A 16,256-nucleotide genomic window follows, 5' to 3' on the forward strand; every position below is an offset into this window, starting at 1 on the left:
AGCGTGATCATTTCGATCTCTCCACGGCGCATTACCGGGTCAAGTACGCGATGCTCGGCGAGGAGGATAGGCTCGCGTACAAGAAGCTGGTCGATTACGTGCAGAGCTTCAGCTTGGCGTTCTGGGCGAATCGACAGGGCGTGCCCTACCTGGATGAGGCCGGGGAGCTAATCACCGAGACGCGTTATATCAATACGAAGGCTTTGCTCGAGTGTGATACCGAGGAGGAAGCTCTGGCGTTATTGAGTAGGCAGACTTTGTTTAGCTTTTTATTTCTGTTTATGACTTCGGTCGCTAACGTTTGTGTGTAATTTACTTGCAGGTGCCATGCCCAATGCTCGTGATCGGGTGCTGAAGCTAGCGAATCAGGTCGGCGCTCCTGAGCGGGTGCCCAAGAAGAAGAAGAAAACTGTGGCCCGTGTCTCGGAGACTGCTGGCGATGCCGGGGTCGGTCCCTCGCAGGCGGCGAGCGTGATTCCTTCCTCTCCTCCTCGATCCAACCCGATCACCATTCCTGATAGCAGTCCGTCGCCAGCGGCTTCTCCCCTCCATAAACGGAAGCGTCCGGCTGGGGCCCTTACCAGGTCGTCTCCAGGAAGTTCGCATGGACCGGGCAGCTATCTTCTGCCTCCCTGCTATGTGGAACGGTCGTTCTTCAAGGCCGAGGAGTCAATTGATGTGCCTGCGCCTGAGGCCAAGGCTATTCTGGACCAGGATGTCGCTGCCCGGAGGAAAGATCTGGCCAGGGATATTGCTGCCGTCATCCGGGTGATGGAGACGGCCATGGTTCTGACCGACACTTCGGTCTCCACCGCCTCGCTGGAGGAAGCCCTTTTGCAGGTTCGGACAGAGAAGGAAAGACTATCTCAAGATCTGTCGGACTACAAAGAAGAGCATCAGCTGCAGGAAGGGCTGAGCCAGAAGCTGGAGGAGGTGGAAAAGGAGAGGGACCAGTTGAAGGCTGCTAAGGCGAGCCTGGAAGAGCAGGTGGTCGACCATCAGAAGCTGACCGAGGACAACGCCTACCTACGGGCTCAGGTTGAGTCTCTCGAGGGAAAGGTCCGTCCTCTGGCAGATGAGACCGAGGAGGAACGCGCCCTTGGTTCGCGCGGTGAGCTGCTAGGGCATATTCGGACTCTCAACCAAGATCTTGTGGCCTGCTTCAAAGAGGGTTTCGACAATGCTGTCGAGCAGCTCGGGCTTCTGAACCCTGAGTTGGTGACAGAAGGGTCGGCCTATAACTGCTGCGTCCGGGATGGTGAGATTGTCTGCCCGTTTGAAGCGGAGGAGGAGCTGGGGGGAGGAGAAGAAGAAGAGGATGAAGAGGTGCTCCGAGCGGAGTCTTAGTTTGTATGTTTTTCTTATCATGGCCTGCGTGCCTTATGTATTTTGGCCTTCGGGCGTTGTAATATGGCCTTCGGGCGTACTTGGCTTCGGCCGCTTTTATCGTTTCTAATGTATGAATATTTTCGTTACCGTTCATTGTGCTCGTTTGTGTTTGATACTTGTTTGCATGAATTCGTACTCTGCTCGACTTTGTTAATCTCCTCGGTTTAGGGAACCGACGAAGTGTCGGGCTTTGTGCCCGTGGGTATCGAAGCCCGGGTCCGTTGTTCGAACCCTGGTCCCGAGGCTTGGGTCCTCCCATCGCGAGCTGGGTGCCCTGCCAGTCTTGGTACTTCGACGTTGGGTCTTGGTCAAGATCCCAACTGTCGGGGAGGGTTGTGTTTGTTATGTGACCCCGGATCGTTCCCGGGTCTCGTGGTTCCTCCCTGGGGTTTTGGGGACGAAGAGCGTGGCCGTACCTGCCACGTCTCCCCGTGGCGTACTTAGCTGTAATATTGTCTAAGTTTTTCTGCGTTCCATGGTCGAGCGAGTTGTTCTCCTTGTAGGTTTTCTAGGTAATAGGCCCCGTTGCTCGTTTTGTCGCGGACGCGGTAAGGGCCTTCCCAGTTGGCCGCCAGTTTGCCCTCTCTCGGGTTTTTCTGGTTTCTTCTGAGGACCAGGGTGCCGACCTGGAACTCTCTTTTTATGACTTTCGCGTCATGGCGTAGTGCTATTTTTTGTTTGAGGGTTGTTTCCTGGAGAGCTGCTTCGGAACGTATCTCATCGACTAGGTCGAGCTCGGCTCTAAGGGTCTCATCGTTCATTTCCTCGTCTAGGGGCTCCTCTGTCCTCCTCGTTGGCGTCCGTATCTCCACCGGGATGACTGCCTCGGTGCCGTAAGTTAGTCGGAACGGGGTTTCCCCGGTGGTAGAATGTGGTGTCGTGCGGTAGGCCCATAGGACGCTATGTAGCTCCTCGACCCATGCCCTCTTTGCCTCGCCGAGTCTGCGTTTGAGGCCACGTAAGATTACCCTGTTGGCCGCCTCTGCCTGCCCGTTCGTCTGCGGATGCTCGACAGACGTGAAATGTTGTGTGGTGCCCAGGCTGGCGATGAAGTCCTGGAATCCTCCGTCCGTGAATTGTGTCCCGTTGTCTGTGACAAGTGCCTGGGGTATACCGAACCGAGCGAGGATGTTGCGTTTGAAGAACCGGAGAATGTTCTGCGCGGTTATTTTAGCCAGTGCCTCCGCCTCGATCCATTTGGTGAAGTAATCCACCCCGACGATGAGGTATTTATTCTGATATGATCCGGTGACGAAGGGCCCGAGGATGTCCATGCCCCACCACGCGAAGGGCCATGGGGAGGACAGCGATTTGAGGTCGTTCGGGGGTGCGAGGTGCATGTCGGCATGTCGTTGGCATTTGTCACATCTTTTGACGTGCTCTTTCGAATCGTTTTGCATGGTCGGCCAGTAGTAGCCTGCTCGAAGGGCTTTTCGTGCGAGCGATCGTCCGCCGAGGTGTTGAGCGTTAATTCCCCGGTGTATCTCTCCAAGTATGTCGGGGACTTTCTCTTCCTCGACGCATTTGAGTAGTGGGATGGAGAATCCTCTCCGGTAGAGTTTGCCTTCGAGGAGTACGTACGAGCATGCGCGTCGTTTGACAGTGGTCGCCTCTTTCGGGTCAGCCGGGAGTTCGTCTCGTGTGAGGTAATTGTAGATGGGTGTCATCCAACAGTGGGCATCTCCAATAGCGTTGACCTCGAGTGGAGGCGGTAGTTTGTCGATGCTGGGCCGAGGGAGGATTTCTTGGATTACTGATTTATTCCCACCCTTTTTCCTCGTGCTGGCTAGTTTGGAGAGAACGTCTGCCCGTGTGTTGTGCTCGCGGGGTATGTGTTGAACTTCCCATTTTTCAAATCTATCAAGTTTTTCTTTGACGAGGGACAAGTACTCGAGGAGGTTGTCGTTCTTGGTTTGGTATTCTCCTCGCACTTGTGAGGCCACGAGCTGGGAGTCGGTGGATATTTTTACCTCTTTTGCTCCTAGGTCCTCGGCTAACCTCAGGCCTGCGAGGAAGGCTTCGTATTCGGCTTGGTTGTTTGATGTTGGGAACGCTAGCGCTAATGATACCTCTATCAGGATCCCTTCTTCATTTTCGAGGATGATCCCGGCCCCGCTGCCTGATGTGCTAGAGGCGCCATCGACGAAGATCGTCCATTTGTGGGCGCTTTCTGCTGGAGTCGGGCAGTGGGTCATCTCCGCGACGAAGTCGGCCAGTGCCTGAGCTTTCAAGGCTTTTCTATTTTCGTATTGTATGTCGAATTCGGAGAGTTCTAGTGACCACTTGAGCATCCTCCCGGCCATATCCGGGCGCCCGAGCAGCTGTTTGATTGGCTGGTCGGTCCTCACCTTTATCGTGTGTGCGAGGAAGTAATATCGTAGTCTCCTTGCTGTGTTGACGAGGGCCAGGGCGACCTTTTCGATTTGCTGATATCGGAGCTCGGGACCTTGGAGTGCTTTACTCGTAAAATAGATGGGTTTTTGTCCTTCGTCGGTTTCTCTTATTAGAACGGCGCTGACGGCCTCGGTTGCCACGGATAGGTATAAGTATAGGGTTTCCTTTTCTGATGGCCGTGATAAGACCGGGGGTTGGGACAGAACCTTCTTTAGATGGAGTAGCGCTTGCTCGCATTCATCGGTCCAGTCGAAGGTAGCCTCTTTGCGAAGGAGTCTGAAGAACGGCAACGCGTGCTGGGCGGACTTGGCGATGAAACGGGAGAGTGAGGCGAGCACTCCATTGAGTGACTGGATCGATTTTTTGGTTTTCGGGGTCGGAAACTCCGAGAATGCCCGGCATTTGTCGGGGTTGGCCTCGATCCCTCTTTCGGTGAGATAGAAACCGAGGAACTTGCCTGCCCGGACTCCGAACGTGCATTTCTCGGGGTTGAACCTCATTTTACACTGTCTCGCCTGCTCGAATACCTTCGTAAGGTGTCGAGCATGGGTTATCTCCTCGTGTGATTTGACGATCATGTCGTCCATGTATACTTCGAGCATGTCCCCTATTTCGTCCTTGAAGACTTTGTTCATCATGCGTTGGTATGTAGCGCCAGCGTTCTTGAGCCCGAACGGCATCACGTTGTAATAGTAATTGCCCGTTGGGGTCATGAACGCTGTGTGTTTCTTGTCTGCGGGCGACATAGGGATCTGGTTGTATCCACTATATGCGTCCATGAAGGACAAGAGTTTAAAACCTGCAGAGTTGTCAACGAGCGAGTCTATATTAGGGAGGGGGAAAGCATCTTTCGGGCAAGCCCTATTAAGATCAGTATAATCAACACACATACGCCATTTTCCATTATTTTTCTTAACGAGGACTACATTAGAGAGCCAGGTTGTGTACTGGGCTTCAGAAATAAAATTTGCCTCTAAAAGGTCTTTTACAGCTCGCTCGGCAGCCTCTGCCTTTTCGGGCGATTGCTTGCGTCTACGCTGTGCTATGGGCTTGGCTGCCCGGTCTATAGCTAGCTTATGACACGCGATCTCGGGGTCCAGCCCGGGCATTTCTGCGGCATTCCATGCGAAGAGGTCGGAGTTCTCTTTGAGGCATGCTACTAGCTCTTCTCTTGTTTCCTCGGGTAGTCCCTTACCTATCTTCACCGTCCTTTCCGGATCGTCCCCAAGAGGAATGAGTTCGAACTCCCCGTCGGGGATTGGTCGGACCGGGTGTTCGAGAGAGCGTTCCTTGGGGAACCTCCCCTCTTCGGTCTCGTCCAGCCCGATGCGACAGTCGAGGTCGATGGCGTTGACTCCTCGGGCAGGATCCTCGGTCTTGAGTTTTTTGTTGTTGCAGCTGCTCTTCGTGCTGACTACGGCCTGTCCTTTTACTGCGGCGTCGTAGCATCGTCGGGCTGCTTCGATGTCACCATGGATGGTGACCACACGTCCCAATTTGGTGTAGTATTTCATCTTCAGGTGGACGGTGGATGGGACCGCAGTGAGTTCGGCCAGTGTCGGGCGTCCAAAGATGCAATTGTAGAGAGACGGACAGTCTACGACCAGGAATTGGATTTTGACTTCCCTGGCCGTTTCTTGTTCGCCGAAGGTGACGAGGAGCTCAACATATCCCCACGGTCTGGTTGTTGCTCCGTTGAATCCTTGGAGATCTGATCCGACGTAGGGGGCTAAGTTGGTCTTGTCTAGCTTCAGAGTCTTGAAGAGGTGGACGTACATGATATCCACTGAGCTGCCTTCGTCGACCAGGATGCGTCGTACGTCGAATCGGGCCATCTTTGCTCTTATCAATAGTGGGATGGCCGAGTTCGGGGATCCGCCCGGGAGTTCCTCCAGGAAGAAGGATATTGGGTTGGATTTTCCCCGGTATTTTGTCAATGTCGCTTTCTGCTCGGGGGCAGTCAGTAGGAGTTCGTCGAACTTACGTTTGACGGAGAGGGCCGCGGATTCCCCGTTAGTTCCTCCTCCTGATATCACCAGTGTGGTAGGGAAGTCTTCCCAGGGGCTGAGTGCAGTGATCTTGCCCTCGGGTAATGGTTCGGGGAGGAAGAAATCTTCCGGTCGTGACACGCAGAGGGCCACTTGATAGGGAGAGTTGTCAGGGGGTGTGTTTTCCCGGGGTCTCTTCTTCTCTGGCTCGTCGTGTCTGGGAGCTTCGTTCTTCCTCGTGTACTGCTTCAGGTGCCCTTCTTGGATTAAAATTTCAATCGCATCTTTCAGGTGGACGCAGTCTTCGGTCACGTGCCCGTGACTTCTGTGGAACCGGCAGTACTTTGATTTGTCGGTGTGGGGCTTTGGTGCAGACGGTTTTGGGAACCTGACCCTGCCCTGCTTAAACTCAGAGTTGATACATTCTGCGAGGATACGCTCTCGGGGAGCTGTCAGTAAGGTGTACTCGCTATATCTGCCCGCGGGGCCTCTTCCTTCCCGGAGCTCGCGAGGTCTTTCTTCTCTTCGTTTGTCTCCGTTGCGACGGGAAATGCTCGTGTCCTCGCGTTTTGAGTGCTCGGTCTCCCCAGCGTTACGTCCGCTGCGGGCATTGTGTGCCACCTGCTTTTCCTCGTATCTGATGTAGGCCTGGGCTTTATGCAGGAGCTCGTTTAAGGTGCGGGGAGGCTCGATCCCTACGGCTCTGCTAAGTTCACTGCCGGGTAAGAGACCTCTCTCGAGGAGATACTTCTTCATGTGCTCGGTGGTATCTACCTCGACAGCTTCCTGGTTGAATCGCTCGATGTATGAGCGCAGTGTTTCATTCTTCTTCTGCACTATGGCTTCAAGGGTCGCCTCAGTCTTGGGGTGACGACGGGAAGCTGTAAAGTGCCGGGTGAACATGGACCTCATGACTCTCCATGACGTAATGGACTCAGGGGCCAAGCTTTTGTACCAGGCCATGGCCCCTTTCCTGAGGGTCGTTGAGAACAGTCGGCATTTGAGGTGCCCGGTTATATCATTGCGGTAGTCGAGCATCGCGTTGACGTTGTCGACGTGATCGTCGGGATCTGTAGTCCCGTCGTACACAGCTAGGTTTGGCGGTTTCTCCATGCCTTTGGGGAGCGGGGCCTCCATTATTGCCCGAGATAGGGGGCAATGCAAATCTTCCTCGTCGCTCCTTAAGGGAGACAGTTCGTTGTTGTCGGGGTTGTGCCCGCGCCTTGGTGATGTTCTCGCTCGACCACCGTCACGACGGGCGCGTGCCCTGCTGGCGTAGGGTTCGGGAGAGCGACGTCCTCGCTTCTTCGTTGGCTCCGAACGTTGTTGTATCCTACTCACCGGTTGGGGCCGGGCTTCTTGTCGTTCGGCTTCGAGGGCCATGATTCGTTCGTGCTGCTGGTGGAGCATAGAACCGGCTTGATTGAGGGCATTCACCATGGCAATCATTACGGCGTCTCCTTCAACGGGAACGGGAATGGGACGAAATGTCTCTGCCCCTAAATTGTGGGCGTGAGAGGCATCTCCGTTGTTTTGGGGCTCTGGAGACGGGGTGGATGGATGACCGTCCCGAACGTCCGCTTCATGGGATGGCGGGCCGTCGTCCATATTGTAGTTGACGAGGGGACGGCTGTGATCGCTATGTTGTTCTCCGGCCATGTTGGAAGGACAGAAACAAATGAGCTTTTGATCCTCGTTTGATGAAGATGGGGATAGCTAGTTCCCACAGACGGCGCCACTGATCTCACCTGATCAGGAGGGCCTTCCAAGGTCTTGGTGAATGGGCCGGAGAATGAAATGAGAGGGGGTGTACCTGCAAGGTGCTCCAACGCTTAAGTCAGAAAAGGTACAGAATGAGATTATCAGAGTGTGAGTTAGAATACCTGCCCCTTTGCCATGAAAGGGTTATTTATAGTGAGCCCCCAGCGCTGGGCCAAGGCTCCTCATGGGCTGGATTAGCTAGGCCCAAGGAGGAGCTGCCAGGGGACGCGTAAGAAGCGTTAAGACCTAGACCAAAGTCTGCCCCCTGGTCCAACTGCCCCTATCCCTAAGGCGACAATATAGGGGAGTTGGGTGACGTGGTGAGTGGGATGCCGTTAGGGCCCTGCCCGACACAACTGAGGTGCCCGCGACGTGGGTTGATGGTGAGTGGATGGAGATCGTATGAGGAGGACCCGCTCGCTGTCCGACACGTGTTTAAGGGGCCGGGGAGACGTTCGTCGGGCGGACTGTCTTCCACCTGACGTGTCCTCGTGGTCGTGTGGACATGGCCGTTTGGACGTGGGCTTGGCGAGCATTGGGCCGTGCCGTGCCTAGGGTCGTGGCCCAGTCCGGAACAAATGTATACCAAGTGGTGATTTTCTAGGATTTGCAAAGTGTGAGGGGGTGGAAAATGTTTCAGGTTATGATCCAGCAATTGAGAGTTATACCTTCCTAAGGTCGTTATGAACGTTTCCTATCCTTATGAGGGTAAAACTGTCCTTACTATTGAGAAGTAAGTAATTTTACCCTTTGGATGTTTAAGGGTCATTGTAGGGTCATCGATAGGTCATTGAAGGCAACAGTTGTAAGGATACCTTAGCATTCGAAGGGACGATCATCATTTAACCGTAGGCTATACCGAAGGGTCATCGAAGGACAAAATCATATATTCGAAGGCAACATCCGAGGGACTATGATTTATTTTAAAGGGACATGATGATTTAATCGAAGGGTCTTTGCTAAGGGTATCCCCACATTCGCGGGACACGACCGTAATACCGTAATATCGTAAGGCAAAAGAGAGGTCCAAGATCACATATTTAAAGGTCATATTTTAAAGTTAATTAGGTAATTAGGATGAATCTCCACATTAAAATCAATACATTAAAAATAATACATTAAAATTAATACATTAAAATTAATTATTAAAATTAACACATTAAAATTAATTATTAAAATTAACACATTAAAATTAATTAAGCAATTTAGGGTGAGCCTCCACAAGGGTATCCCACAAATAAAGTGGAAGACCTAACGGCGGTCTTTTTTTCTGGGACATATGAACCTTTGCAAAATTCAACAAACGGGTTAGCATACCAAATCCGGGCGCAATCGAGGATTACACCGCAAAAGAAATCACAACAGTAATAGGATCAAATAAACAATGCCTGGCTATGATAAAACATGAATGAAAAGTCAGAACAGAAAAATTGGCTACTGTCGGATTCGCGCTTGCCTCGCCTAGCGAAGGCTTAGCGAATACTCGTTGCATGCTCGCTTAGCGATGTGCTAGCGAGCGGCTGCGGATTCCGGTTTTAATAACGATATGATGGCAGCAAGCTTCACACTTTATAGCATTCATTACAGAGATTATGTGGTTAGACATTCAACGGTTCATGCATACTTAAATTCATATGTAAAACTTAAGATAGTTTCATAAATTCAATCATGGTATCATATGCAAATTAAGAACATAGGGTAGTAATAGCAATGCCAACCTGTTTGTAATTGAATTGTAACCTTGAATTGGCTGATCGGATCGAATTGAGCGGAAGTGACCTTGCCGCCGCCGGCTTTTCCTTCAGGGCTTCCTTTAGGGTTTTCCGTCTGTGAGCGCTAGGGTTTGCTTGCTAGAGTTCTCCTCTCTCCTCTTTTCGTTCCCTTTTCATTACTGAAGTGCTGGTATTTATAATGCCCTTTTTCATGACCTAATGGGCTCAGAACGAAGCCCGAAATTTTTTGTTGTCTGTCAGCTTCGCTAGGCGAGCTGGTAGCGAACGTTTGCTTCGCTAGGCGAGCGTGTAGCGAACGTTCGCTAGGCGAGCGTGTAGCGAACGTAACGTTCGCTAGGCGAGTGTGTAGCGAACAGGCCAGTTTGGGCCATTTTCTGGATTGGGCCATTCGTGAGCTAGGCCTTCGTTCCTTTGGGATCAGTGTCCTAAAAATGAGTCAGAGTGCCCTGACAAATGTCTTGAAATATTAATGGGCAAATTTTGGGGTATGACAGCTGCCCTGTTCAATATTCTTGAACCGAGAGAGTAGAATGGTATGTGCCGTTCGTGGTCTGGAGGTGAAAGATTATTGAACACTAGAATGCCCCAAAAATTTGTGTTCTGAAATGTACCTGTATACTAGACTACCATTCAGAAATGTACCTGTCCGAAGGTAGCATCAGAAATGTACCTGTCCGAAGGTAGCATCTGAGTAAGGGAGTATACTAGACTACCATTCAGAAATGTACCTGTCCGAAGGTAGCATCTGAGTAAGGGAGTAGCCGTATACTAGACTACCATTCAGAAATGTACCTGTCCGAAGGTAGCATCTGAGTAAGGGATGAAGGTTTAACTTGGTCGTACATTAAACCATACTTGAGTTGTTGAAGATCAGAATGGATCGTACGTTAGATCGTATCTGAGCTGAAGATCCAAATGGGTCGTACGTTAGACCGTATTGGAGTTGCAGAATGAACCGTACGTTAGGTTGTATCTGAAGAAGAAAGCAGTCGTACGCTAGACTACACCCCGGAATATACCGTACGCTAGGCAGTATCTGGGGATTTGAAGGTCCAAATGGGTCGTACGTTAGACCGTGTTGGAGTTGGTTGAAAGTCAGAATGGATCGTACGTTAGACCGTATCTGAGCTAAAAGAGTCATATGTTGGGCTGAATCAGAATGAACCGTACGTTAGGCTGTATCTGATAATATTTGTTGTATTTGCAGCGAATATCTGAGGTGGGCTTAGAGATGCCACCATTGGGAGGACGTCAGAATGAATGTTGACATGGCGTATATCTGAAAGCCGTATTTGTAATTGAGAAGGATGTCCGTCTGAATGGATCTTTATTTTGACTGTATCAGGAGGATAATTAACCTGAAACATGAAGTTAGTTTCATGCAATGTCATGATGCATGAGATGCAAATGTTGTATGCATGCGTGTGCTGTGAAACGATGTGATGAGTGAATTATGCGTCTGGAATAAATGCGAGCATTGTGTGCATGTATATGAAATGATGTAATGTATATGATGCGGAATGAAAATTGTATATAGGTATGTGATGTGAAATGATGTAATGAATGCATTAGGCGTCTGAAACATTCTTCCAGGGGACACTACTGGGGAGATAAATCTCAGTCTGCTGGTCGGAGACATTGGTATTGATGACCCTGTCTCGGCTGAGGGATACTTGATTTCTGTCTGATGGTGGAAACACTCAACAGAGCCTGGATGGGGATGAAAGAGATGACCTTTCGGTATGGTGGTGCCGACCTCTTCTGGGGAATAATTGGCGTTGCCGGGGAATCGAATTAGCAACAGATTCATTGGAAAGCATGGTTAGACCTTCTCCTTGGTCCTGAAGTCTTGTAGTAATCGCTATTTCTATTTTAGGCATGTATTTTTGTAAACATTGATCATATTCAAATGCATATATCAATTCAAATTAAATCAATGGACGTTTATGCAATCAAAACAGAAAAAGTGAAAACAAAAGCATCTTTTTTGGGGATAAAATTGTATTGATTTTGAAAGAGGGCCTATAAACAGGCAATTTGTGTACAAGGAGACAGAAATCCTAGTAAGAGGAAATTGTCAAGACAACAAAGAGAAAGCCATGCAGAGAAAGTCCTATTTATTTTAATTCCACTACTGTCATCATGTCTTCAAGCATCTCATCTCCTGCTGTCGGATAGAGGTGATTCGCTTGTTCAGTCCCTTGGAACTTGGTTGAAGCTGACAGAGAACGGGACATAGTCATACGCTTTAATCCCTAATTTTTGCCTGGACCGCCTTTTCAGGTTTTCAGTCCACCGGGATACCCTTTTTTTTGCCCAAGCCGCCTTTTCAGGTTTTCGACTTGCCGGGTGTACATTTTTATAGGTTTATCCCTAATTTTTGCCCGAACCCTTTTGGTTCGCCGGGATGCCCTTACTTTTGCCTAGGTACGTCGCCCTAGCGGGTCTCTGTTATGCGTAGTACTTTTTAACTACGTCCGCGTTCACAGGATGCGGGAAGTCTTCGCCATCCATTGTAGCAAGTATCATGGCTCCACCGGAGAATACCTTCTTAACCACAAATGGCCCTTCGTATGTGGGAGTCCACTTGCCTCTGGGATCCCCTTGTGGTAGAATGATACGCTTGATCACTAAGTCGCCAATTTGATACACCTGTCTCTTGACTCTTTTGTTAAACGCCTGGGTCATGCGTTTCTGATATATCTGCCCGTGACAAACAGCCGCAAGTCTCTTCTCATCAATCAAATTTATCTGATCGAGCCGAGTCTGAATCCATTCATCCTCGCCTAAACCCGCCTCTTTCATGATCCTTAGGGAGGGAATCTGAACTTCCACTGGTAAAACGGCTTCCATTCCGTAGACTAAAGAGAAAGGAGTTGCCCCTGTCGAAGTGCGTACTGAAGTGCGATAACCGTGAAGAGCAAACGGTAACATCTCATTCCAGTCTTTGTACGTTACTGTCATCTTTTGTATGATCTTCTTGATGTTCTTATTAGCAGCCTCTACGGCGCCATTCATCTTTGGCCGGTACGGAGAGGAGTTATGGTGCTTAATTTTGAACTGCGTGCAGAGTTCAGTAATCATCTTGTTGTTCAAATTAGTACCATTATCAGTGATAATTCTTTCAGGGATGCCATATCGATAAATAAGACTATTCTTGATGAACCATGCCACCACATTCTTGGTGACAGAAGCGAATGAGGCTGCCTCTACCCACTTTGTGAAGTAATCAATAGCGACGAGAATGAAGCGATGTCCATTAGAAGTCGTAGGTTTAATCTCTCCGATCATATCGATGCCCCACATTGCAAAGGCCCAAGGAGCTGTCAACACGTTCAATGGAGCAGGAGGCACATGTACTTTGTCCGCATAGATCTGACACTTGTGACAGGTTCTGGAGTGATGGTGGCAATCCGCTTCCATGGTAGACCAATAATACCCTGATCTCAGAATCTTCTTGGCCATTGTATGTCCATTAGAATGAGTCCCAAAAATACCGTCATGCATGTCTTCCATAATCCTTTCTGCTTCCTTTTTATCCACACAGCGAAGCAGAGTCGAATCATGATTACGTTTGTATAATACTCCGTTACTCAGAAAGAATTTAGCGGAGAACTTCCTCAGGAATTTTCTATCATTGATGGATGCCCCTTCAGGGTATTCCTGAGCTTCTAAATATCTTCTTACGTCGTGGAACCAAGGTTTCTCCGGTACCTTCTCAGTGTTAAGTTCATAACAGTATGCTGGTTCATCTAACCGTCCAATGGTGATCCTGGGAGCTTCATTGTCCCATCTGACTCTGAACATAGATGACATGGTAGCTAATGCGTCTGCCAACTGGTTCTCTTCTCGTGGGATATGTTCGAATGTTATCTCTTCAAAGTATGGGATTAATGTCATCACCAGTTCTCGGTAAGGGATGAGATTCGGATGCTTAGTGTCCCATTCTCCTTTGATCTGACTGATTACTAATGCTGAGTCTCCGTACACACTCAAAAATCTGACCCGCCGGTCTATAGCAGCCTTGAGTCCCAAAATACATGCTTCATACTCAGCCATATTATTGGTACAATGAAAACATAGTCTAGCAGTGAAAGGCGTATGGTAACCCTCGGGAGAAATGATTACCACACCAACACCATTGCCCAATGCATTAGAAGACCCATCAAAAACCATAGTCCATCGGGATCCCCATTCGGGTCCTTCATCCGGTCTAGGTTTTTCATAATCAGTGACAAGCATGACATCCTCATCTGGAAACTCAAAATTCATAGATTGGTAATCGTCCACCGCTTGATGAGCCAGATGATCAGCTAGCACGCTTCCTTTGATTGCTTTCTGGGTAGTATACTGGATATCGTACTCTGTTAAGATCATCTGCCATCTCGCTATTCTTCCGGAGAGGGCAGGTTTCTCGAATATGTATTTGATGGGATCCATCTTAGAAATCAACAAAGTGGTATGATTCAACATATACTGTCTTATTCGGCGAGCAGCCCAGGCCAAAGCACAGCAAGTTCTCTCGAGCAGTGAGTATCTTGTTTCACAGTCGGTAAACTTTTTGCTAAGGTAGTATATGGCATGCTCTTTTCGACCAGACTCGTCATGTTGCCCCAACACACACCTCATTGAATTTTCTAACACGGTCAAATACATGATTAGATGTCTTTCTTCAACTGGTGGTATCAGAATTGGAGGTTCTTGGAGATACTTCTTGATTTTGTCATTCATCATTCCATACCATCTCTTGATTTTTCTTTTTTAGTAATTTGAAGATGGGTTTGCAGGTAGCGGTCAAGTGGGAGATAAATCGAGCAATGTAGTTCAAGCGTCCCAAGAAACCTCTGACCTCTTTCTCCGTACGGGGAACTGGCATTTCTTGAATAGCTCTCACTTTAGCCGGGTCAACCTCAATTCCTTTACCACTGACAATAAAGCCCAAGAGTTTACCGGATCTTACTCCAAAAGTGCATTTGTTCGGATTCAATCTCAACTTGTACTTCTTCAACCTCTCGAACAGTTTGTATAAATGATCGAGATGTTCTTCTTCAGTATGAGATCTAGCTATCATGTCATCCACATATACTTCTATCTCATGATGAATCATATCATGGAACAAAACCACCATAGCACGCTGGTACGTTGCCCCTGCGTTCTTTAGACCGAATGGCATTACTTTGTAACAGAAAGTGCCCCATTGCGTCACAAACGTAGTTTTCTCCATGTCCTCAGGTGCCATTTTAATCTGATTATAACCCGAGAATCCATCCATGAATGAGAATACTTTGTGTTGAGCGGTGTTATCTACCAGAACATCAATGTGCGGGAGTGGAAAGTCATCCTTGGGACTTGCTTTATTCAAATCTCTGTAATCTACGCACATTCGTACCTTACCATCCTTCTTTGGCACTGGCACCACATTAGCAACCCATTGAGGATAAGAAGTAACAGATAGGAAACCGGCATTGAACTGTTTCATAACCTCGGCTTTGATTTTCTCGGACATTTCAGGACGCATGCGGCGAACCTTTTGCTTGACAGGACGGCAATCTTCCTTCGTAGGCAGCCGATGCACCACTATATCAGTATCCAACCCGGGCATGTCTTCATAAGACCAAGCGAAAACCTCTACATAGTCATGTAACATCCGAATCAATCTTTCCTTGACACTGGTTTCCAATCCTGCTCCTATTTTGACTTCTTTTCTGTCTACCTCAGTACCCAGAATTACAATTTCGAGGGACTCTTCATGTGGCTGTATAGTCCTTTCCTCTTGCAGTAATAGTCTGGCAAGCTCTCCAGGGACTTCACAATCTTCCTCACTTCCATCTTCGGCTTGGTAGATCGGATTTTCAAAGTCATAATGAACAGTAGCGGAATTATTATCAATAGGATCCAGAGTGGATACGGATCTGCAATTTGTTACGTGAGTGTGTGTAAGAAAGCATAGCTTGTTCGAAAGACGACAGGAAAAATAAAGAGCGCAATATTTGAATGCGAAAAAGTCTACTGATTTATTGAATATGAATATGCTTATGAAATGACAAAACCCTTAACAAATTAGCTATTGTGCCCCGGGCGTAGACACAATGCTTTAAGAAGTTCAATTGAAAAATTAAAGATTTGCAATACTAAATGGACAATAACAATTACTCCTGACTAAAGGAGATCGGGATAGTGTCTTCAGCCTTCCAATTATTGAGTCCGTCGCCAATTGTTGGGTAGATCCAGCTATCCAGGTCACAATCACTATCAGCATCTTCTACAGCATTAATTTGACTCTTGTCAGGGCTGAACCCCAGGCCAAATTTGTCAGACTTGTATGGTACTTCGATCAATTGACCCCAGCCAGTACGACCACCATCCTCAACCATGGCTTGAGCATCCTTCAGAGAAATCATAGCAGGAGGAGCACGAATAACCTTGGGTACACAGGTAGTTGGCTTAAGGACAGGAACGGTCGGAGAAACTACTTCAAACGACTGACAAGGAGTCTCAATGAATTCACCATCCATCTCGACGTATCTGAAGGTATGCACACTACTGACAATGTACTCTTCTTCTCCACACACGGTGACAATCTTACCCTCTATCGGATATCTCAACTTTTGATGGAGAGACGAAGCTACAGCACCTGCCCCATGAATCCAAGGGCGTCCCAGTAAGCAGGAATAGGCAGGACGAATGTTCATTACATGGAAGGTAGTATTGAGGACTTGAGGTCCTATCTTGATAGGGAGGACTACTTCGCCATGGACAACACTCTTCGCACCATCGTAAGCACGTACCACAATGTCACTAGGTTTCAGTTCAATGCTTTTACAATCCAGCTTATCCAGCACAGCTGTCGGCAGCACATTCAAGGAAGAGCCATTATCGATCAACACATGAGACAAAGTGATTCCCCTACACTCAATGGAGATATGCAGGGCTTTATTGTGATTCTTTCCTGCTGGTGTCAGATCAGCGTCGGAAAAGCCTAGGCCATTGT

General features: G+C 48.7%; 1 protein-coding gene across 1 annotated transcript; it reads right to left on the reverse strand.

Moving 5' to 3' along the window:
* Positions 1 to 1,829: 1,829 nt before the first annotated feature.
* On the reverse strand, positions 1,830 to 7,430 carry LOC127131614 (uncharacterized). The gene is made up of 2 exons (XM_051060528.1): positions 2,971 to 7,430; positions 1,830 to 2,331 (listed from the first exon to the last, which is right to left on the reverse strand). Exons 1-2 carry the CDS (start codon positions 7,428 to 7,430, stop codon positions 1,830 to 1,832), a joined length of 4,962 nt encoding a protein of 1,653 aa, XP_050916485.1.
* Between the last annotated feature and the right edge of the window lie 8,826 nt (positions 7,431 to 16,256).

This window comes from Lathyrus oleraceus, chromosome 3, assembly GCF_024323335.1.
Source record: "Lathyrus oleraceus cultivar Zhongwan6 chromosome 3, CAAS_Psat_ZW6_1.0, whole genome shotgun sequence".
NCBI classification, from domain to species: Eukaryota; Viridiplantae; Streptophyta; class Magnoliopsida; order Fabales; family Fabaceae; genus Lathyrus; species Lathyrus oleraceus.